Source organism: Macrotis lagotis, chromosome X (genome assembly GCF_037893015.1).
Source record: "Macrotis lagotis isolate mMagLag1 chromosome X, bilby.v1.9.chrom.fasta, whole genome shotgun sequence".
Classification (NCBI taxonomy): Eukaryota; Metazoa; Chordata; class Mammalia; order Peramelemorphia; family Peramelidae; genus Macrotis; species Macrotis lagotis.
This window is the reverse complement of record NC_133666.1, coordinates 667345721-667367789: the sequence shown is the minus strand read 5'-3', so window position 1 is coordinate 667367789 and position 22069 is coordinate 667345721. Positions and strand designations below refer to the sequence as shown.

Below are 22069 nucleotides of genomic sequence, written 5' to 3'. Positions count from 1 at the left end.
TTATCCACCCAGGGCCAGGGCCATAGGAGGGGCTTGGCGATTGTTGACAGGTAGATGGAGGCTGGGGCTCAAGTGGGGTGGCAGGGTGGGCATGGGCTGAGAAGGCTGTGAGGCAAATGCCCTGGGGGTCTGGAGACAAGACTGCCCCCCCCTTCTTGGGGTGCTCTTCAAATCCCCATGGACCAAGCTGGTCCCAAACCTCCATAGTGCAATGAAGATATGTCCTGGGAAGGTGGAGGATGTGCTCCCCTGGACTCTCCCTCTGGGGTTCCCCAGCAGGACCTCAAACCTCTTCCCAAGAGGCAAAGTCTGTAAATCCTGGGCACTGGGGGGGGGGAGACTAACGGGTTATAAATGGATTATGGAGTTGTGAGGGAAGCTGGGGGTGTGCCAGTGTGGAGTCAAGAAGACCTGAGTTCAAATCCCACCCAGAATCATCCTGGCTGTGTGTGACCTCAGCCTGTAAAAGGGTGATGAGAGCGCTGCCCAGAGTAGTCGTGAGGACCAAGTAGGCCAAGTGTAAGCAGGTCCCCGTGCTGGTTATTATGGAGTTCAAGGCCCTGAGCTTGAGGGTCCCAGAGATGAGGTGGCCAGTCCACCCAGATGGGGAGAGGGATGGATTTCCAGCCCCCACATCCCCCTCCTCAGACCAGAAGCCCACAGTGCTCCCACTCACCCCAAATGCTTGGGCTGTCCCCCCAGAAGGATGGGACCCTTGGAGGGCAGGGCTTTGGGGGCTGGTCTTGTCCAGCTCTCGGCCGGGGCCTGGCACTCCTAGGAACTTAACTGAGGCGAACTAAACTAAGACTATTTTGTGCATTTGGGGAAAAAAGGGGGAGTGCAACAGAAAAGGACATTTAAGAACACAACAAAGCATGGAACACATCTGGACGCTGGGAAAAAAAAAAAACAAAAGAACCAAAACCCCCAATCTTTCTTTGGCTTGGAGCCTGGCCCTCGGTCCTGGGGTGTGGGACTTTTCTCGGGGCCGCCCAGGGGCCCGAGGCTGCCTCTCCCACCCCCTCCCCTCCTCACTCTTATTCCCCCCATTTCCCAGAGCAAAGTATCGAGTCCTTTCACAAACGTTAACTGGCAGATAGGATCCAACGTCTGATATATTATGGAATGAAAAAAATGTAAAAAAAAGATGTTATCACACATGGAAATACAACAGAACCGGTTCACGTGTCTTGTGAATTTGGGGGCCTCCCCCCGCCCGGACCCCTCCTGCAGCCGGCTCCCCGGACATAGGGAGCTCTGAGGCCACAGGGTCCTCTTTAACTAGAATCGGGTTTGCTTTCCTTTACTTATCAACATCACTGGTGACTGGGGATGGCGCCCTGCCTGGGAGGAGGCCCTTCTGGGCGCCGGGGAGGAGCCACTTGCCCACGGACACACCACCGGCTGGACGATGGGGTAAGCCTGCACACGCCTTTTTTTTTTCTTTTTTTTTTTTGCAGTAAAAGCAGAGACCGAAAGCAGCCTGTAATACTGTTTAGTCATTCCTCACGTAAAACATCTGAAATAATTCACTGAAGGTATCAAAAATATACCCTGTAGACCAATACATCATTTACAACTGCCTTTCCTTCCCACCGTTTCAGCAACGATGTCCGAAAATCAGTCTGCAGAGTGGCCGGGGGCGGCGGCGGCCCCTGGCACCCTCCTGGCCTCCAGGCAGCGGGCACCGGCGGCCCCCGCGCCCGGTCCTCACTTCCCAGGCCTGCGTTTTGGCATCGGGCTTCCCGAGGCTGAGTTTCATTTAGCGGAGGCGATCTTCGGGAGATTGGGGGGGGGGCGAGCACGAAGGACAGCTGGGGGGCCCCAGGGTCCCCCGGATGGCATCTTGAAGCGGCGATGGCGGCGGGCTCTGGGCGGATCCAAGAGCTGCGGGCGAGTCAGGTCTGCGGACGCGGGGTGAGCTTTGGTTCTGATGCCACGAGGGAGAAGCGGAACCGGCGGTCTGGCCCGGACCGGGAGAGACTTTTTTTGGGGGGGTGGGAGACATCGCCGGTTTGCTGATCGACACCGGGAAAGGAGGGGAGCAAGAGGCAGCAAGAGGAGAATGAACGGCCGGCCCGCTTCAAGTACCGGACCCTGGCCGCTCCGTGCGCTGGGCAGCCTGGGGGGTGTCTGTCCTGCCCATGGATGCCCTCCCTCCCAGCCTGCCCCTGTACCCCCCTGCCCCACCCCAGTCTGAAGAGGAGGCATGGAGCACCAGGTGGTCTTGTTCCCCTGAGAAAGTCAATTCATTTCCTAGGTGGGCAGCCTCCCGTGGGACCGGTCAGAGATCGGGGGGAGGTATCCTTCTCAGGGGGGCTTGGTGGGCTGTGTGGGTGGGGGCGCTGCCACCCGTGGCCGCCTCTCCTACCGGCTGGGGTTTCCGCCCTCACGGCGATGGGGGGGTTTGTTAAGGCTTTGGGCCGAAGAGGGCACAGGATGACAGATGGACAGATTCCGGGCGCTCCTTCCTGGGTCCTTGGGGGGACCGGAGCCGGGGAGGGGAAGGCGGTCGGCCAGCTTCCTTCTCGGTGCCCACCGAAGCCGTCGGCTCTGGCCATCTCCGGCCTGACTCTGCCCCCCTCCCGTGCATGCAGGCTCCTCCCTCACTCGCTGTCAGAGAGGGTCTCGTACTGTGAACAGAGCAGGGGCTTGGGCTCCTCATCCCAGGCGTGGTGCTGCCCACTGGAGTTGCCTTGCGGAATGGCTGTGGGGGGCGAGGGAGTGATGACGTTTGTCGGGAGCCTCATGATGAGCGGATTGTAGGGGAACGGCGTGGAACCTGGAGGGGAGGGGGAGGGGCAGAGGGAGCAGAGACGTACAGGTGGGTGAGGGTGGAAAAGGTCAGACAGGGGGCAGGGGGACTGGCAGGGAAGGAAGGGAACACAGACAGACCCTCAGCGAGGATGCGCCTTCCGGCTTCCTGACCTCACCCTCCACTCTACGCTAGACTGGCCAGGGTCGACAAGATGGCAGCACCGCTGCGCCCTTCCATGGGGCTGACGAAAGAGAACTTGGACTTAGAAGGGACTCGGGGGTACATCTGGGTCACCCCAGACTGGAGCAGCCCCTCAGGATTCCTGCAACGGCAATGACCTCTGAGGGCCCTGTCCACTTATCTCCCCAGGGGGGTAAGGATCGGGTGCCCACCGAGCTAATGAAAAAGGAGAGAAAGAGGGTCCAGAGCTACAATAGAGACTTGGGTTCAAACAATCACCAGCTGTGGGGAGGGAGCAAAGGCCCTGGATTCAATAGGACCCGAGTTCAAATCCTGGGTGTCACTTGACCTCAACAGCTTCTCAACAGACCAACGACCCAGACCAACCAGTTCTGAAGCTGTGGGCAGGGCGCTGCGGAGGAGGGAGAACTGGCCTCGGACACCTGCCCCAGGTCTGGCTGGGAGTAAGCCCTGACGTCCCCATGGCTAAACCAGGGACCCTGGTGGCTGGGGGGAAGGGGCTGACCATCGCTTGCCTGGCAGGCCAGGGTCCTCCGTCACCACTGCCCCTTTGGGGAGGTCTTTTTAACTGACCTCCTCACTTTCCCAAGGAGGACACTGAGGCAGAGGGTGAGGAAGCAGCTTTCCCAGGATCCTCGATGGCGTTATGATTATTAATAATTAATGATATGATTAATAATACTCATCCTATCAGAAGGCTTTCCTTATGACGATTTTATGTATTAAGTGGCACACGAGTGCTGCTGTGATTTCATTAGAGTGGGGAACCTCCATAAAGGGGAGCCCCTCTCCCAAGCCAGTCAGTCTACCTGGAGTGCTGAGATTTGAACTCAAATCCCTCCCCAGCCAGAGCTGTTCATTTGAACCCGAGTTCCTTTCTCTCCTCTTACAGCTGGTGCGACATAGGACTACAGCTGATGATGTTCTCTGCCCACCCCCCAGCAAGGCTCCCCCCTTACCTGCAGAGGAGGGCCGGTCTTCCCATACCCGGTTAGTGAGTGGGGTCCTGCGGTTACAATCCCCTTCTGAGTGGACAGAGGACACAGATGCTGGCCGCTCCCCCGAGGACAGCCCTGGAGCTGGGGACTTGGCCTTGCTTCTGTTAGGCCGACTAGAAGCCTTTGGTTTCCCTCCACCTCCTGCAGGGAGACACGATGCCCATGTTTCTAGAGTGCACAGACTACCCACAGATGGGGGAGCTGTCCTAGGGGACCCTGCCTCAGCCCAGACTTCCAGGGCTGGCCCTCCCAATCGTTTCCAAGGGATCCCCTTGGCATCCAGAGAATCCAGAGTCCCTAGAGGGGATGGGCAGTAGGAAAGGACCTAGCTCCCATCTGCAAATGGGCAGAGACCCCCCCCCCCGCACCCCGGGGAGGGGGAGGAGACCACCGATAGGAAATGGGCTGCTTTTCTGTCTGACTCCAGGAGGGGAATCTTAGCCCAAGGTTCTCTCTGGGGAGTTTTCTCAGGTCCCCAAGACTAAACACACTCTGCCTGCCTGGGGGGTGATGGAGAGGGGGTCCCAGGGCATTTTGAGCTCCCCTTCACTAGGCAAGTGGTGAGTCCTGATAGTGAACATGCAGGCACTGTGCTGAAGGAGCTGGGGGGATTCCCTGCTTTTCTATTGCCAAGTCTGGGACATTTAGGGGCTGAGGAGAGTGAGGGGCTTGGAGGCAGCAAGACTGGAGAGGTTCAAATTGCATCTTGGACCCACTGTGTGTTTTGTGTGCATGTGAGTCTGTGTGTCACTGAGCGTGTGTATGTGTGTGACTGTTCATATGTGACTATATGTGTGTGCATGTATATGTGTGATTGTATGGGTGTGACTATGTATGCATGTGGCTGTGTGTGAACATGTGTGTGCTCCATGAGTGGGAAGTCCAGTCAGAGCTATTGAGCGATCAGCCGACTCCAGACCCGGAGCACCAAGGCACCTCGGAGCCCATCGAATCAGATCCCTGTTTTACAGGGAAGGGCAGGGAAGGGTAAGAAGAAGCAGAGCTTGGCATTCAAACTCAAGCTAATGAGAGATCAGCACTCTGGGGCTGGGAGGGATGGGCCCAGACTCAGATCTAGGGGTCCGCTGCCCAGCGTGGGACTTTGCCATTGACTGCTGAGAGGGCCGAAGGAGACAAGGGCGGGCAGCACCCTCTATCAAGGGTGGCTGCTATTGTGACTGTTGCTCCCTTTGCTCTTCAGGCCAACTCTGCAGCTGGCAGCGGGGGTGGGGGCATGCTCCGGGGCTCAGGGAAGGCAGTGCTGAAGGGTTGTGGGAAAGGGGGGCTACACATAAACTGCAAAATGAAACATCCTTGATGTGACCTGGGTCTCGAGATGTATCTGGCTCCTGTGAGCGGAGAGCCCTGACTCGACCACCCCCCTGGCTCTGCCCTTTGAGAAAGCCGCCCGGGGTTCTCTCTGGCTTCCCAACAAGAGAAGCTGGGGCCATGACCCCAGCCCATCGGTGAACACCAAGCACGCCAATGAAAGACACTGGACAGAGGGAGGGATGCTGACTCTACCTCTGAGAGTGGGCTGACTGGCCAGGGGGTGTGACAGCGGGGAAGAGACCTCATCTAGAACAACTTTGAGACCAACACCTCGCCAATGCTTTCCCTGGCCAACCCAGGGACACAGCTGACATGGGGGTGGGAGGAAAAATGGGCCCATCTGGGTGGGTCTGAGCAGGGCAGAGAGGGAGATCTGATGCAAGATGGAGAATATTCAGATGGGTCCAAAAAAGGCCCATCCCTGAGCCTGGAATTGGGATGGGTGCTCAATAAACCATAAATCTACAATTGCAAGAGACCCCAGAGGCCAGTCAAGCACAATCTTTGTATTTTGCTGGAGGGGAAACTGAGGTCTGGGGAGTTTAAAAAGACTTGCCCCAAACCACTCAGAAAGTAAAGCATCAGAGATGGGATTTGAACCCAGATCCTTGGTAATCATGACACTAATGGCTCCCAGCGGGGTCTCCAGCTTATCAAGATTTCCCCAGGACAGCACTAGAAGGATCTTTAGAGGTCATTGAGACTAATCCCCTCATTTAGCAGAAACTGAGGCCCAATATGGGATCTGAATCCAAATCTCCAGTTTCCTCCTCCACATGGTGTCGAATCCTAGTCTCTCAGAGTTGGGTTTGTTTGGGGGTATCAGAGACATCTAAGCCAACAGGTTTTTCCTAATCATCATCATGTCAAAGATTCAGAGCTGGAGGGCTCCCAGTTGAGACTCGGAGATAGAGGGGACTCGCTAAGGTCCCCCAGCCAGAACGGGTTGGGGCAGATAGGAACTGGGTCTTCCTGACCCCAAGGCTGGCAGTCTCATCACTAGACTACACCGCTTCTCCTTCCCTCCTTGGGAAAGGGGTCCTAATTAAACCCACCCCTAGTGGCATCTCTCGCCAGGGACCTGTACCTGGGAGGGGGAGAATGGGGAAGAGAGGATGGGAACAGCACTGTAAGTATTTTAGAGAAAAAGCAGCAGCATCTTCAGCCCTTCTCGGAATGGGGGCGCTGGGCAGGGCCCCAGGACGATGGAAAAATCAGTACCAGCATCAGATTAGCAGATTCCAACAACAGACATGAAAATATTTTTAAATGAAAAGAAAAAACCAAAAACGAAACCACACAGACAGTAAAAGCTCAAAGCTCAAAGGGGAAGAAATCAATACACGCAAGAGGAATTAATCACAAGGAAATGAGGGGATGGCGGGGCGGACAAACGGCGGAAGGTGGAAAGGCCTGCAGACCTGGCGAGATGAGCGGGTGGTCATTCCGTCCGTCAGCAGCGGTTATGGGCATAGCAGCGGGCAGGCTCGCACTGGCAGTCAGAGGGTTAAAAGCATTGGCACTGAGAGCTGAACGGTCTTCCCACTGATCATCATATTTACCCATTAGGGCCCGCCTAATAATTGCTTCCAACCCCATGTTGGTGCTCGCGTGCTCCTGAACCGACTGGCTTCTACAAGTCATAAGGCCTGGGAGAGAGAGAGAGAGAGAGAGAGAGAGAGAGAGAGAGAGAGAGAGAGAGAGAGAGATTGATTGAGAGAGAGGAGAAGAAAAAAAGAGAGAAGAGAAGAGAAGAGAAGAGAAGAGAAGAGAAGAGGGGAAAAGGGAAGATGAAAAAAGGGAAGGGAAGACAAGGGAAGGGAAGAGGGAAGGGAAAAGGGGAGGGGAAGGGAAGGGAAGAGGAAGAGAGGAGAAGAGACAGAAGAAAAGGAAGGAGAAGATGGGAAAAGAAAGAAAAGGGAGGAGAGGAGAAGAGGAGAGAGGAGAAGGGAAGGAGAGAGAAGAGAGGGAGTAGTGTAGGGAAGAGGAGAGAGGAGAGAGAAGGAAGAAGAGGGGAGGAAAGGAGGAGAGGACAGGAGAAGGAAAGAAAGGAAGGGAAGGGAAGAGAGGGAGAGGGGGGAGACAGAGAAGAGAAAGGAAGGAGATGGGAGAGGAGAGGAGAGAAGAGAAGAAACAAACAGTCAGCACATTCTTCCAAAGCAACAACTTTTCCTCTGCCGTTCCCACACCCAACTCCATTCCCCGTTGGCCCCCGGCTAGCATGGGGGGTCCAGTTTTGTGGGGGACGGGTTGGGGCACCTGCTTCCTCAGTTTGTTCTGAGGGGAGGCAGGGACAGAGGGGAGCTGGGTCTACTCTAGCAGCTGAGGAGGTGCCTGAGCTGGAATTTGGTCTGTATTTTCCTATTTCCAAAAAGAAATCAATAAAACAAGGGAGGGGAAACTGGAGCAGCTGGAGAAATGGGGGGGGCAGTGCTGATAGCAGCTCTGTATCTCCTCCTTTCTGGGCCTCAGTTTCTTCTCTGAAAATAAGGGGCTCAGACCAGATGATGTCCAAGGCCCTTGCAGCAGAGTGACCCTAAACACCTTGGCTGTCCTGTGACAGGACCCCCACTTCTGCTACAGGTCCGACTTGACCCAGGTCCAGCAGACGCCCCCCGGGGGGCCCTTTCCTGCTGCTTCTACACTGCCCCCCCATTCTCTAACCAAGCTTGTCCTGTAGTTGAGTCCTGTCTTCTAGACTGATTTTTCCCAGGGAGAGACCCAGGGCAGGATTCCTAACTTCTCCTCCTGTCCCTTTCTTGTGCCTGTCCCAGGGTGGGCCCAGAATGGGTATTTAAACAGCATTTCTTAGTTCATTTAATTCATCTGTTAAGGGTCTAAGTCTGGGTCTGTGCTGGCCACCAGGACATCAACACAAGGATGAAAAGAAGCTCTACCCTCCTGGAGCACCCTCTGGCTGGGCCAGGGCACCAGGTTTCCTCAGGAGTTCTTGGGGGGGAGGGGTCTCAAAGGCCCAGGAAGGCCACCGAAGAGCCCTTCCTTATAGTAAGCCCAGAAAGAGGGGCTCCAGCAGGGGGGCTTTCTTTACCCACCTACCAGAAGGAATCAAAGGGGATGAGGTCAGGGAAGCAGGTCACCCCCAGCCCAGCTCTTTCTGGTCTCCTTCCATCACCTACTGAGGCTTCAGCAATCCCCCCACACCTCTCGCCCTCCCTTAGCCCTGGCTCCAAGCCAAAATGAGAGAGGATGCAGAGACTTAGTGACGTTACTGTGGGTTACAGAGTAGCCATGCAGTTATAGGCAGCATTCGCTCTGGAGGGGAGAGGGGCAAGGGAGGCAGGGAGGGAAGGGGAGGACATGGGAGCAGATTCAGGGGCAGCTGCGACCACATCTCCTGACTTGAGGGGTGGGAGGAGGGCTGGAAGGGGCCAAGAGGGAATGGTAAAAAAAAATGGGCACAACAGCAGTTGGGAGACCCTCCAGACCCCTCTGGGCTCACTGCAAAGAGGACCCGGGTTTGGCCAGACCACTCAGCAGCTCCAACACGTGGGCCTTCTTTTGCTCCCCTCCCCCTCCAGGCGGCCCTGGGCTCGCCCCCTCCCCTTCCCTCAACCCCTTCAAATAGTGCCCTCAGTTGGGTCTAGAGGTCTCCATGAGCCCTCCAGCCACCAAATTCAGTTCAGATTCCTCAGAGTACCAGTCACACATCCAGAAGTGCCACCATCTTGCCCAAGACCACTCTCAATCTTTCCCAAGAGCAATCCTGACGCTCCAGGTGCCTAGTGGTGCCCTCTTTGGCACCGCTCTCTTGGCGGTTCTCATCACCATGCTCTTGGGGGAACTCATCCCCCCTTTCTAAATCTTATCCAACCTTCAAGCCAGGCTCATGAGCCTTCAAGTCAAGTCACTCTCTCTCTAGGCCAAAGGGTCTGCAGTCCCTCTGTCTCCTTTACCCACCAACATCAAGACCCAATAAGAGAATCTTGGCATTGAAAGGGCACTCAGAAGCCAGGCAGTCCAATGAACCATCCCTGCCCTTGGTTCCATTTTCAATGACAACCAAGTCACATCTCTCTTCCATGTGCTAGTCCTGGGGATATCTGAAATCGGCTGCCACACTCCCCCGCCCCAAGTCTTCTCTTTTCTGGGCTAAACAATACCATTCCTCCAACCGACAAATCCTTATGAGACGAGAGCCGGAAGCCCCCCGCCAGCTTGGCCCCCACCAGCCTTCCTAAGTGAAGCACCAGGAATGAGCTTCCTTCTCGGGAGAACATGAGCTCTCCAAGAAGAGAACTGTGTCTGTCTTTGTATCTTAGTACCCCCAACCGCTGGCATAACTCTTCAGTACATGACAGATGCCTAAAGTGCATTTGTTTGACTGAACTGAAGCTGGTCCTTTGCAAAGAATAGATCTGTTTCAGTGCAGGGGAGGCCTCTGGAGGCAGTGGGCAGCAGCCCTGCTCTGGAGGGCCACCAGAGACTGAGCCAGTTGAGTGCAGGGAGTGCATTGGGATGGGGGCTCCTTTTGGAGTGGACCAGATGGCCATAGAGGCCTTTCCCACAAGAGCTTTGGAATGTTGAGCACACAGGACCCCTACACCTGCCCTTGGAGGCCTGCTTCTAGATGACAACACATGGTGGCGGCGCCCCAAGTCCCCTGCCCTGTCTCCACAGTTCCACCCCAACACACATCCTCTAACATGCCCAACTGCAGGGAGAGGTCAGGGAGGGGGAGATCGGCAATAAATCATGTCTGGAGGGGGCTGTCGATATGCAGCCAAGCCAGGCCAGTTACCTGCTCCGGTGATGGCGGGCATGTTGAAGATCTCTGTTCCAGGTTGGCCGATATCTAGAGGAAAGAGATGACCAGACGGTGAGACTCCTGCAGCGACCCCTGGACAAGGAGCCATAAGGGATGATGACTACAACACTAGGAGACCTAGCTCTGCTGACACTGCTGGGGTCCCCTTTGCAGGGTCCAGAAGCAGAACTCTCAGGCAACACATCTCTGGGCTCAGCATACAGATAACACTGAAGCAGAGGGGTTCCACTCCCCCTAAAGCCTGACCCTGATACCCCTAAGGTGACAAGGATGTTCCCAGTGGGCTTCTTCATGCTTGGTGCTCTTCTCTTTCCAAATCGACCGTGCTGCTGAACCACTCAAGGACATGGATGAAATCCATAGACCCCTCTAGCAGTTTGGGAAAAACCTGAGGGGCCCTTCTCAGAATAAGTGGGTTTTAAAAACACTTAATTGAGGGAAATGCTATATTTTAGTTTGAGATTCATGAAAATCAAAGGTTTAATTTTTTCACATTCAAGTTCATGAACCCCAGACTAAGAAGTTTCTCTGGGGCTATTCCCTCATCTATATCAGGGGTATGAAGAGCTAAACCTCTACAGGTCTGTCATCAGGGAAATGACTGGAAAACCTTAGGGAGAATCTTTCGGCTTGAGAAGTGGCAAAGTTTCTGACCGGATAGCATCCATCTGCTTTTGCATGTGGGCAGACCTGCATGGGCTCATCTCTGTATTTTCTCAGGTGAGACAGAACAAAGTCCAGAGGATCTCAGATAAACCCTTCTCCTCATTCCTTATCCCTGGGTTTTTGGAGTTTAAATCCCTTATACACACATTTGTTCTAATTTCCCTAAGAAACCTTTGACTGAGGCCAGGTGTGGATTGTTATTCCCATTTTAAAGAGGAGGAAAGTGGATTGGCTCAAATCTAGGGTGAAGGCAGGTGTGAAGGGGGCCTGTGACTGGCAGCCTGCTGGAGTATGGCTGGCATTAACTGAGTTGCCATGGTGGGGAGAGATGAACCCCCAGAATCCCCAGGGGCTGCCAACAAGATCAAGTAAAATGATTTTTGGAATGCACTGAATCCATCTGAGAGGGAGACTGCTGTGTGGTGGCCAGAGAGATAGAGCCCTTTGTCCACCTCATCTGCAAAGTGGGGAGGTTTGGCCAGAGGACTTTATCTCTATCTCTCTCCACCTCTCTATCTCTATCCTAGGATTTCTGGAGGAGAGAAGAGAGGGGCAAGTCAGAAAGCTGCACCCCTTCTCAGGATGCAGATGAGAGGGGCCCAGGGAGCCAGATGAGTGGTGGGAAGGGGAGTACTTCCACCAAGAGACACAAAACGGAAGGGCAGAAGACCTAATCCAAGCTAGCTGTGCAAGTCTTCCTTTTTCTGGGTCTCAGCCTCCCCATCTGCCAAATGGGGCCCATGCTAGGGACTACAGCAAGGTTAAATGAGATGGTGGATCCAATGACTTTTGAGGCCCCTGCACCTCCTCTCATCACTCCTTGAACTGAGCCGCTTGAGTCTGGGGGGAGATGGAGACGGAGACTTACTGTACTCAGGCTCATTCCGATTATTGGTGCCCAGTTTCTTGTTGATCTCCTGCTTCTTGGATTTCACCATAGCGGAGTTGCTCTCGGTCAATTTGCTGAAGAAGGCAGGGGGCTGGCTGTTGTTCCCTGGAGACTTGGATCCCATCCTGAGGGAGGAAACAGGGTGAAGGTCTGTCACTGGGGAGCCTCAGGAGTGGCTCTCTCCTCTCTTTCAACTGTTGTATACTATTATTATTAACTTTGTTCCTCTGGGGATCCTGGTCAAATTTTTATCTTCCCCATATTTCAAACTCAAATCCCAACAAGATCCCTCCAAGACGGGGAATCAGAGGACCTAAATTCAAGTCCTTTTCTTGGTACTTTCTAGCAGTGTGACTGTGGGCTTGAATTTCCTTCTCTGCATCTCAGTTTCCCTCCTTGCTAAATGACGCAGTAGGATCAAAGTATAACTATCTCTCTGAGCCCAGCTGTTGCACCAAGCACAAGGGCAATGACAGAGCTCAGGGTCCTGTCCAGCCCCTGGGTTGAAATCCTGGGCTCCAGGGTCCCCATTCACACTCTGCTCTACATGTACTGCTCTCATGCCCAGAACCTCAAAGATGCACAGGATCTCAGGGGGTCCTGGGTATAAACGTCTAATCGCCCCTATGCTCACCACAGTCACCCTGCTTCTGATGCTTGAACGTTTCCAGAGGGACAGAGAGCTCACTACCTTTCAAAGCAATTTCAATCTGTTGTAGCATAGTTTGAGTGGCTGGGATTCTTTCTTACATTAAGCTTCATGGGATCATTGATCACGTTGGAAGGGCCTACAGGGAGCTTTGGCCAACTGGTGAAACTCTGGTGGGGGGGGATGGGGAGTAGGGGTGGGGAGTCAGACAAGTGGCTGGACTAGGATTGGAGCTTGGGTCCTCTGACTCAAATGCCAACCTTTTCCCCATTCAATCATGCTCTGCCCTGGACAGGCTGGGGTCCCCCTTAGCCCTCCTGAGAACCCCTTCCTTGAGGCTGCTCTACCTGGGCTCTGCCTGTTCCCCCTCTCGGTACAACATTGGATAAGGGGCACTTCGGCCGTGGTCAGACTCCCCCATGCCCTCTGGTGGGGATACTGGCTCAATGCAATCTTCTGAGCTGCCCAGGGCAGCTTTGCCCTGCTCCGGAGACCTGGGAGAGACACACAGACAGAGACAGAAAGAGGAAAGAGTGGGGAAGGAGGGAGGGAGGGAGGGAGGGAGGGAGAGAGAGAGAGAGAGAGAGAGAGAGAGAGAGAGAGAGAGAGAGAGAGAGAGAGAGAGAGAGAGAACGAGAACAGACCCACAAAATGAGAGAAATACAAAGACAAGGAGAAACAGAGACAGAGTCAGAGAAAGCGAGGAGAGGGAAAAAAATAAGAAATACATAAAGAGACAGACCCATAGACAAAGAAAGATAGTTATGAGAGACAGACAGAAAAAGACAAAGACCAAGAGAGAGGACGGACACAGAAAAAGGCAGGGAAAGACCGAGAGGAGAGAGATAGAAACCAAGAGACAGAGAAAGAACGACAGAGATCCATGGTTAGTGGGATGAGGTAACACCAGCGCACTGCTCCCCCACTCGGGGGGCTCCCCATTCCTCTAGGATCAGCTGCCAACTCTGGGGCTTGGCCTTTCAAGTCCAGCCCCCTCTGCTTCCTGCGCTCCTTCCCAACCTGAATGCATCTTCCTCTCTTTAGGATATCTCAGTCCAAGGGGCCTTCTTGAGGTTCTTTATCCTGACCTTCATCTTGAGCCTCCTCATCTCTGACAGGCTCTGCCTGAAACACCCTCCCTCCTCAGTTCTCCCTCTCAGGGCCTTAGCTCAAGAGCCATCTCCTCTCCTGGTCTTCACCCTGGTCAGCAAACATCTATTAAGTTAGCACCCATTACAACATGAGCCCTGTGCTTATAAGGACATAGAGAAAGGCAGACAATGGTCCGGCCCAAGGAGCATCCAATGGAGTGAGGACGTAGTGTCTTCAGAGATGCCTGAGGAGTAAGTGCCCCCCCCATTTAGGGGGCTCTAAGAAGGAGCTTGCTGTTTTAAAATCAAATGGTATTTTATTTAGGAAGGTAAAGCCACTCTGCTGCACAGCCCGTGGCTAGAGTCTGCTGACCAGGGCAGAACTCCCCAGGGCTCCCAAAGCCAGGGAGTGTTAGGGCGGCCCTGGAACACAGGGCTTCCTGGCTCTATTCTCCAGGCTGGACCTTTTCTAAATATTTTCCATTTACTCCGGCTTTTCAGATGTTGTCTCCCTACAGGAAAAAGCACATTCCTGGAGGGGAGACTCTGTCTCATCTCTGTCTTTTTTCTCAGATGTGGTGGGTGAGTGAATGAATGAGTGAATGAATGAATGAATTGGCGGTCAAAGCAGTACTCATCCTGATCTCGATATCATCTGGGACGGGGGAGAGGGAAGAGGGGATCCTCCACTGGAATCACTGGCTCCCGTGGGATCATCTATTTAGTAAGTCCTAGATCTTGGACTTCTGCCCTACTTCCACAAGTTCCTATTAAAAAGAGCTACTCTCTGAGCGAGCCCCTGCCCTCAGGAAGCTTATACTCTAGAGGGTGTTGGTACATGTCCTGCCCCATTACAGATCATTCTGGAGGCCTCGTCAAGGGTGGCCACCCCGTCCCACCATGTGGTCTCATTCACCCAGCCAATAATAAACATTCCCAGGGCTCTAGGTCTTGTTCTGCCCTCACCCGTTCACTCCTGGCTGACACACAGGTTCATGAGCTCAACAGAGTCTAAACCTGGAAGGGACCTCAGGGACTACTGAGTCAAACCCCCTTCATTTTGCATCAAAGGCAGAATTTGAACCCAGATCCTGTGCCACTCTGATGTGGGGGAAGCAGATGTGGCACCGGTGGCCAAGGCCAGTACAGGGCTCCAGGGAGTGGCCCACCCCTGCTGCCCCAGCTCACCTCTTGCCTCCTTCGCTCTGGGGGGAGATGCGGGAGGCGGCACCATGGTCCGGCTGGGGGAGGTAGACCTCGCTGGGCGTCCGGCGTAAGTCCAGCACGGGGCAGCTGGCCCCAGGAAAGGAGTAGAGAGGGGCTGGGAGGTGAGAGTTGAGCTGCTGTGGATGGTGGCGGGTGTAGTCTTGGGTGATCACCTCCTGAAGGAAAGAGAACGATATCATCAGAATGGGGGGCAACGCTGGGGCAGGAATCCTAGCCCCTTCCCCCTCCCCTTGCCTTTGCTGTCCAGAGTCTCTGGGTCTGTGCTGATACCTTCCCCACTTTCCCAAGAATGTCAACATCTATCCTGCAATGCCCAGGATGCCCAGGATGCCCAGGATGCTCTCCATGGTCCTGCCGGCCCAGTCATCTCACAGCAGACCTTTGGTGGCTGTAGCCAGTCAGGGACCCTGGCTTATCTGTCTCCACTTCCACCATGAGGCCCGATTGGCCTCTCCCACCATGCTCAAGATTTAGAGAAGATTCATGGGATCACAGATTTAGGACAGAAAGGGACCTCAGGGGTCAATCATCAAAATGCCAACACATGTGTGTGTGTGTGTGTGTGTGTGTCTAATTATCACATTCAATCCTTACAACACGCCTGGTAGAAAGGTGTTTGTATACATCCACTTTATGGATGAGAAAACAGAGGCTGAGACTATGCCTCAGAAGACCTGCTTGGGGTCATGGGGTGAGATTCAAATTCAGGGTTCCCAGCTTGGGTCCCTCCCTCTATGCCACTTAGTGGACTCTGGCTTAAACCTTTCACTTTTCAGATGAAGAAACTAAGTCCCAAAGACAGGAAATCCTGGGATCCCAGACCCAGAGCTAGAAAAGACCCAAGAGGTCCCTAGTTCAATGTCCTCAGGTTACAGATGAGGTGACCCAGGTCCAGTGAGGGGATATTGCTTGGACTAATGAATGGATTTGGTCCCAAGAGCTGTGGGGTTGGTATGAGTTCACAGTCCCCTCCCCCCTGCCCAGCACCCCACCATCCCACCTCCCAAGGAACAGAAAAGGGTCAGACCCAGATGAATAGCTTGAGGCAGGGGAGAGGGTCAAGGGGGCTCCTTACACTGATGTGTTGGGCGAGAGTGACTACCCGCTGGTGACCCTTGACCACAGAAGAAGACATCGGCTGCCCAGGGGACTGTTGGCTCTCTGGAGGCTGCCGGGCGTGGGGGTTCTCAGACAACTTCAAGGAACCTGTGGGAAAGAGCAGGAATATGAGCCGGGGGTGGGGCGGCAGGTTCTTCTGGCGACATATCTCTCCCCACACAGGAGGGTAGGTGTAAGCCATCTCAAAGGCTTTGTCATATGTCACTCTACATACACTGGGGGTCCTTCCTGGTTAGTTAAGGAATTTCTGGTTTTGTTTTTTCACATTTAAACTGCACCGGAGATGGTGATCAGCCATTGAGCAGATCTATTAGGAACCGTGTTGAGTGATGGCAGAGGAAACGGCCTGCCCAGGGTCACATCCCCACAAAGGTCAGGGGGCTACATTCTCATTTAGAGGATCAGTACATTGGACCCCATCCCTGCTCACTTCTCATACATCAGAGTAACAAGGGCCCTTGTATTTGCATTGGGGAACCCCACTTCTCAGAATAGTGGGACACCCCACCATCTCAGGATGACCCCTCTTATTCTCCACCTGAAATGTTTGGCCAAACCATGATGCCGCTTAAACACTAGACCTTCCTAGGGGGATCATGGGTCCTCAGAGGCCATTTAGTCTCTAGGGACCACATTTTATCTCACAACCAGTCTTTTCTCCTTCATATTGTGCAGGGACCCCTATGCTCCCCAGCCCCTCCAGTCCATCCTCTATCTCAGAAGCGGGGTCTGAAAGATTGCTTGTGCAAGGGAACAAGTGACCTCTTAGATATGAGGGCAATTTCTAAGGCATCCCTAACTTCAAACTATTCATTTCTTGGTTTCCCATTAAAACAGGAGTCCCCCCAACCAGGGCAAAGCCTGTGTTTTCCCCTCCTTAGTCTCTGGCCCACAGTAGGTGCTTTAGGAAAGCTTGTTGATTTGGATAGAAAAGCGTCATCCCTCTCTTAGTGGGACACAAGAGGCACCCTCCCAGGCCACTCTGGAGAGGGGGGTCTCACCCAGGGCTCGGAGGTCCAGGTCCTGCATGAATGACTTGTTCTGAGTCTTGTCTCTGTGCTGCTCGCTGGCCGAAACAGGGTGTGGGGGCTGCGACTCCATCAGGGGGTGGGCCGCGTGGCTCTTCCCTAGCCCTCGGGTGGACGAGAGGCCCGAGCTGGAGCCCGAGCCCGGGCCGGAGGACACCAGAGGCCTCGGCTCAGTGGCTTTGCTGGGGGATGGCGGTGGCTCCAGCCCCGCCCGGCTTGGGTGCTTGGGCAAGAAGGGGTTGTTTTCCAGGCGGGGGCGCTCCGACCGTGGGGCCCGGGAGGCCTCCTTCTGGAGGACAGTGGGGTCGATGATGGTGGGGTAGCCCCCGTCCAGGTTGCCCAGCGAGCAGTGCGGGGCAGGCGGGAAGCCTGTGGAGCGTACTGGTGAGGTGGCCGAGGTGGAGGAGGACCTGCAAGGAAAGAGGGGAGCTGTCAGAGAGCATCCTTTGGGGTGCTGAGAGATGGATGTTAAGGCTTGGAAGGAATGTGGATTGGTGTCAGAGCTCTGGGGACCGTTCTACTCCTCCAGGGGAGGCATTCTGTAAGCCAGGTGCCTCTTCCTCAAGGGATCTCACAGGAGTAATCTCTTATTAGCACCACAAGAACCTGAGGTTAACTATTTTACCTACTGCTCAAGTTACGACTACCATGAAATACATGGCTGTCACCCATCTGAAGGTGCAGCCCTGGTTCTTTATTCACATGTACCTTTACATGAACAATCCCGAGACTACATGGGCTTAATCAAACACATCTAAGATATCAATGTGAATGTCTTAAAACAGCCTCTCCACAGCAAGACTGTAGAATTTCATGTTATCCCAACAGGGAGTGGGATGAGGCTGGTTGGTTCCCCTGTGCCAGGCCCCAGTGGATGCCCACCCTGCCCACAGGGAAGAGTCATACCGTAGGACAGTGGGCGTGAGGCTCTCCACTGAGGAGATGATGCCTTTCATGCCCGTGTTGTGCAGAACACTGGGTCTCTGCTGGATGTTCTCCTGGGTCCGTGGAGAAATGGGCGAATGCTGGTGGCTGTGGGAATGGGAGGCTGGCCGGCCGCCGCTGCCGCTGCCACCACCACTGCTCTGCTCTGTACCTGATGATGAGTCCAAGGGGGTCAGGAGGAGGGGCAGGGGAGTCCATAAGCCCGTGCGAGTCAGAAAGTAGAATTGGGGGGCGGCACGAGCCCGTGGGAATCAGGAGGTGGGACGGGGGAAGGGTATCAGGTATGAGTGGGAAGGATGGTGAGGTGGGACTTGGGTGGGTGGGGGGTGACTATATATATCCCTTTTCTACCCTTCTAGTGACGACCCTGAGAGGTGGTTGATACATCTTATAGTTGAGTAAACTGCTAATGAGAAAGGTCACATCGCTGGGGTAGGAGAGGATCTGAACTCGGATCTTCCTGACCCCCATGTCCAATGTTCTGGGATCTCTACTAAGGAAGGTCACAGGTGAGAGCAACAGGGCAGGGCAGGACCCTGCCACAGACATCCAAATCCCTGGTCTCCTCATTCCTGGCCCAAGGCTCCCCACCTTCCCACGTTACTTCACTTTTACACCCAAATGTCCTGTAAATGCAGGGACTGAAGCAGGAGGGGCCAAGCGGAGGATGTGGGAGGAAAACTTGATGCTCCCAAGGCTAAAAGCCTCTTGGTTGTGGAGTGGATAGGGTCCAGTTGGATGGACTGTGGGACCCCCAGACCTGGCCCTGCCCCCAAGTCAGGGATTCCCCTGCCTTACCTGGCCGCCAAATGGGGGCATGCTCCACAGTCGGGGTGGATGTGAGAACAGACTTCTCCCGGTCACGCTCGCGATCCCGATCTCGATCTCGTTCCCGATCTCGTTCCCTCTCGGAGGAAGATGTCCCCGTGGGTTTAGAAATGTGTGTGGGGCCTCCTGGAATTTAAAAGGACTCGAGTCACTTACACCTTTCATACCAATGGCTAAATTTGAGGGTAGGCCTTGGGGGCAAGGGACCAGAGAAGGGAAGAAATTTTCTCAAGGACACACAGCCAAGAATCCAGGCACCCTTCGCAATGGGCCTGGGACCTTCAGTTTCCTCCTACCCCTGACTTGCGGTCACTCCTCGGATATGGATGAAGTTTGGCGAATTCAGCTTTCAGTCTGTCCCTCCCTTGTCCTCTTCTCTTTCTGTGTCTGTCCTCCTCCCTCCTCCCTTAATTTCCCTCAGGCCACCATATCCCTCCTCTTTTCCTCTCTCCTCTCTCTTCTGTCTCTCTTCTTTCTTCCTCTCTCTCGCTCTTCTGGGTCCTGTCTCCCTCATCCTGCAGCCATCTGTGAGGAGAGATAGTGGGTCCTTACCGGGGGATAATGGGGAGGGGCTGGGTCTGCTGCTGAAGGGTTGGGGAGCACTGGGGATGTATGTGATTCGGTCAATGGAGGTGGCGGAGGTGCCCGGCGTGGGGGGCACCAGCACTGGCAGGTGTGGCACTTGGGACAGGTCGATGATGCCTATAAGAGGGAAAACATGAAGGCAGGAAGGTCAAATGGAAGGCCCCCCAAAGAGGTGGTTTCTTTCAGACACTGGGACACTGGAAGACGCACAGTCCCAAGCATCCAGGACCACACAGATGAGTACCCTCAAGCCCCCTTCTCATGGCTGGTCCAGCTCCATGGTCTATGCTCTTCTGGCCCTGGGGAACTCCTAGCCCCTCACACCTCTCCACCCACCTGCTATCTCTAGGACACAAAGGGAAACTAAGGTCAGGAAGAAGTGACTCATTCAAGGCCACCAAGATAATGGAGCAAGGATTCAAAGGAAACCTCCTGATTCTAAACTGGTCAATCAATCAAACATCTATCACTTGGTTTTGTATTTATAATGTGGCAGACCCTGGGCAAGGTATATCCTCAAAGACCACCATTGGGGACGATCCCAAGGGAAGAAATGTGCTCATGAAAAATCCAGAACTCTTTGCATCATGGTTTCCTCCAATTGCCTTGTGTTTCTGTACTGGCTTTGGACATGCTTCTGTAGCAGCAAAAGTTTGCATGGACATGTTATCTGTCTCAGGAGAATATAAGCTCTTTGAGGACGAGGGTCGTGTCAGTTCTGTCTCTGTATGCCCAGCTTGTCACAAGCCCTAGGTTGGGCACCCAACAGATGCCTGTCAGGCGGGTTGGGGGGGGCCTCTACTCTCAAAGAGTGGCCAGGCTGGGTCCAGCTGGGAGATTCCCAGAGAGCAGGGGCTGGAGGCCAAAGTTGGACACTGGGCTTCTCCCACATCTTGGCCAAAGATCTAAGACAGGGATGGGATGTGGGATGTGGGATGTGGTGGAGGAAATATTCCCTCCAGTCCTGGGCGTTTGTGCCCGCGGGAGAATCCTCATAAAGGATCTCACTCCTTGGTCTGTGGTCCAGGGAAGCCTGAAGTCCAGAGGGGCCAGGAGAGATGTCAGCTACATAACTGGCCCCCTCTCGTTACAGGGAAGACCAGTAGAAGGGAGTGACTCACCCAGGGTCACGCTGGTCAGGAGCAGCTGCCGGGACTCGAACCCTCTAACCCCAGAGTTCTTTCCTCTCTGTCCCAATGTCATCTCCTTTTATGGTCTCTTCCACGGATGGTGTGCAGCATGTACACCCATCCATGTGAACACATGTATGTGTATGCACACACACACACACAGACACACACACACAGACTCCAATGCCAAGTGTAAAAGGCCAGTGGCTGTGCCAAGGCTCAGTGGATGCAGGTGTGTACCCGCTAGGCCCTCAGAGATTCCTATTGCCTCTAGGACAAATCAACTGTGAGACCCTTCCCCACCTGCCTGAGGCTACCTTTCCCAGTTAGTATAACCACAACCTTGTTTGTGCAGCCCCGACCACCTTCCTTTTCTTCCTCATGGCCAGTAACATTTCCCACTTCCACACCTTTGCACAGGCTGAATCCCCTGCCTAGAATATGTTCATTCATTTCTTTCCCACTCAATGTATCCCCCTCTTACCTCAAAACACTTCTCTGATACTATCTTTTTGCGTGGGCCTTCCTTAACTGATAGCGCCCTCTCTCCAAAACGACCGTGGATTTAATGACTCTGCAGATAGCTTCATTTATTCATTTTATATTTGATAAACAAATAGATACACATATGTATGTGTGTAAACACGAGTGGTGTATATCTCTATTGTCTCTTTCCAATAGAATATAAGGTCCTTAGGGGGTCTTTGTACTTGGATCCCCAGGGCTTGGCTTATAGTAGACACTTAAGAATAATCTATTTTGTACAGACTAACTGATGTACATTGTAGCTACATCATTAGCTCCTCGAGGGCAGGGCCTGTCTCCATCCATCTTGTCTAGAATGCCTAGATTAGAGTAAGTTCTGAATAATTAAGCCCTTGCTTGTAGATGGACCGACTGATGTCCACATGCAAGGACCCTCACACACATCCTCTCTCCCATGGTCTCACACAGGTCAGGCTTGAGGAGTAAAAGCTGCTTTTGAAAAGACAGCCCCCAGCCCCACTCTTTTCCCTCACAGGCAGGACTCCCAGCCCTGCCTACCCCGGGGTCCAGCTGCATAGTTGAGGGCCAGGGAGGATTCCCTGCGGATGATGTCGGCTCGCTGGGCCATGGCAGTGGCTGCGGCGGCATTGTGATGCATCTGCTGGGATGTGATGTAGTCATTGATGATGGTCTGTCTGTTCTCCATGGCTGTGGTGTCAGGGTAGCCACGGATGAGGTATGGTGGATAGAGGTGTGGGTAGGTGGGGTTGGGGGCCAGGTGCCGGGGCAAGTAGTAAGCGGCAGTAGCTGGGAGGAGAAAGAAGAAAAAAGAAAGAAAAAGAAATAAGCATTTGGTTTTGTTGGCCTAGGATTAGCTGATTATTCTGGACCCTGGGGACCGTCATCTCAAATCCTTAAGAAAGGAGCTGGGCAAATGGCTTCCTGTCTCCAACATTTGGTTTGGGGGCAGGCACAATCTGGCATTTGGTCGGCTGGGCTCCCGGGAGGCAGGCACCAGATGGCGGGGCACTGCCTGCCAAATGGGCCTGGAAAAGCTGCTGTCTGTCCTGTGGGGAGAGCCAGGCCAGTCCTGGGTCTCTAGGCCCAGCTGGGAAGATTTGCATGAAACATGGCTCTGGGAATTCAGACTCTTTGATGATCAAGGTCAATTCCTTGAGGGATAATCTGGGCTCCTCATTCAGCCTGGCCATCTGGGTGGTCCAGGGAAAGGTTCTCTGGCTTGGGTATCAGTCTCCAAGCTACATAACAAGGGTTCTCAGTTATAAGCTGTAAAATGCTAGGTGAGGAGAGATAGCTAGTGTGAGCCCTCCAAACCTAAGACCCTCCAAGG

General features: G+C 54.0%; 1 protein-coding gene across 14 annotated transcripts in view; it reads right to left on the bottom strand.

Annotated features, from left to right (window-relative positions):
• Window positions 1–1097: 1097 nt before the first annotated feature.
• Window positions 1098–22069, bottom strand: part of NCOR2 (nuclear receptor corepressor 2) — a 302271-nt gene continuing 281299 nt past the window's right edge. For 10 of the 14 annotated variants that reach the window (XM_074205397.1, XM_074205400.1, XM_074205399.1 and 7 more), the window contains 13 exons: window positions 21277–21525; window positions 19070–19219; window positions 18488–18643; window positions 17651–17840; window positions 16718–17154; window positions 15673–15803; window positions 14559–14752; window positions 12627–12773; window positions 11610–11755; window positions 10049–10102; window positions 6711–6938; window positions 3919–4098; window positions 1098–2782 (listed from right to left, as the gene is read on the bottom strand). In XM_074205397.1, coding sequence (XP_074061498.1) covers window positions 2607–2782; window positions 3919–4098; window positions 6711–6938; window positions 10049–10102; window positions 11610–11755; window positions 12627–12773; window positions 14559–14752; window positions 15673–15803; window positions 16718–17154; window positions 17651–17840; window positions 18488–18643; window positions 19070–19219; window positions 21277–21525 — 2438 coding nt within the window. In that variant the 3' untranslated portion in view covers window positions 1098–2606. The other 4 variants (XM_074205410.1, XM_074205403.1, XM_074205405.1 and 1 more) reach the window with 3 other exon arrangements.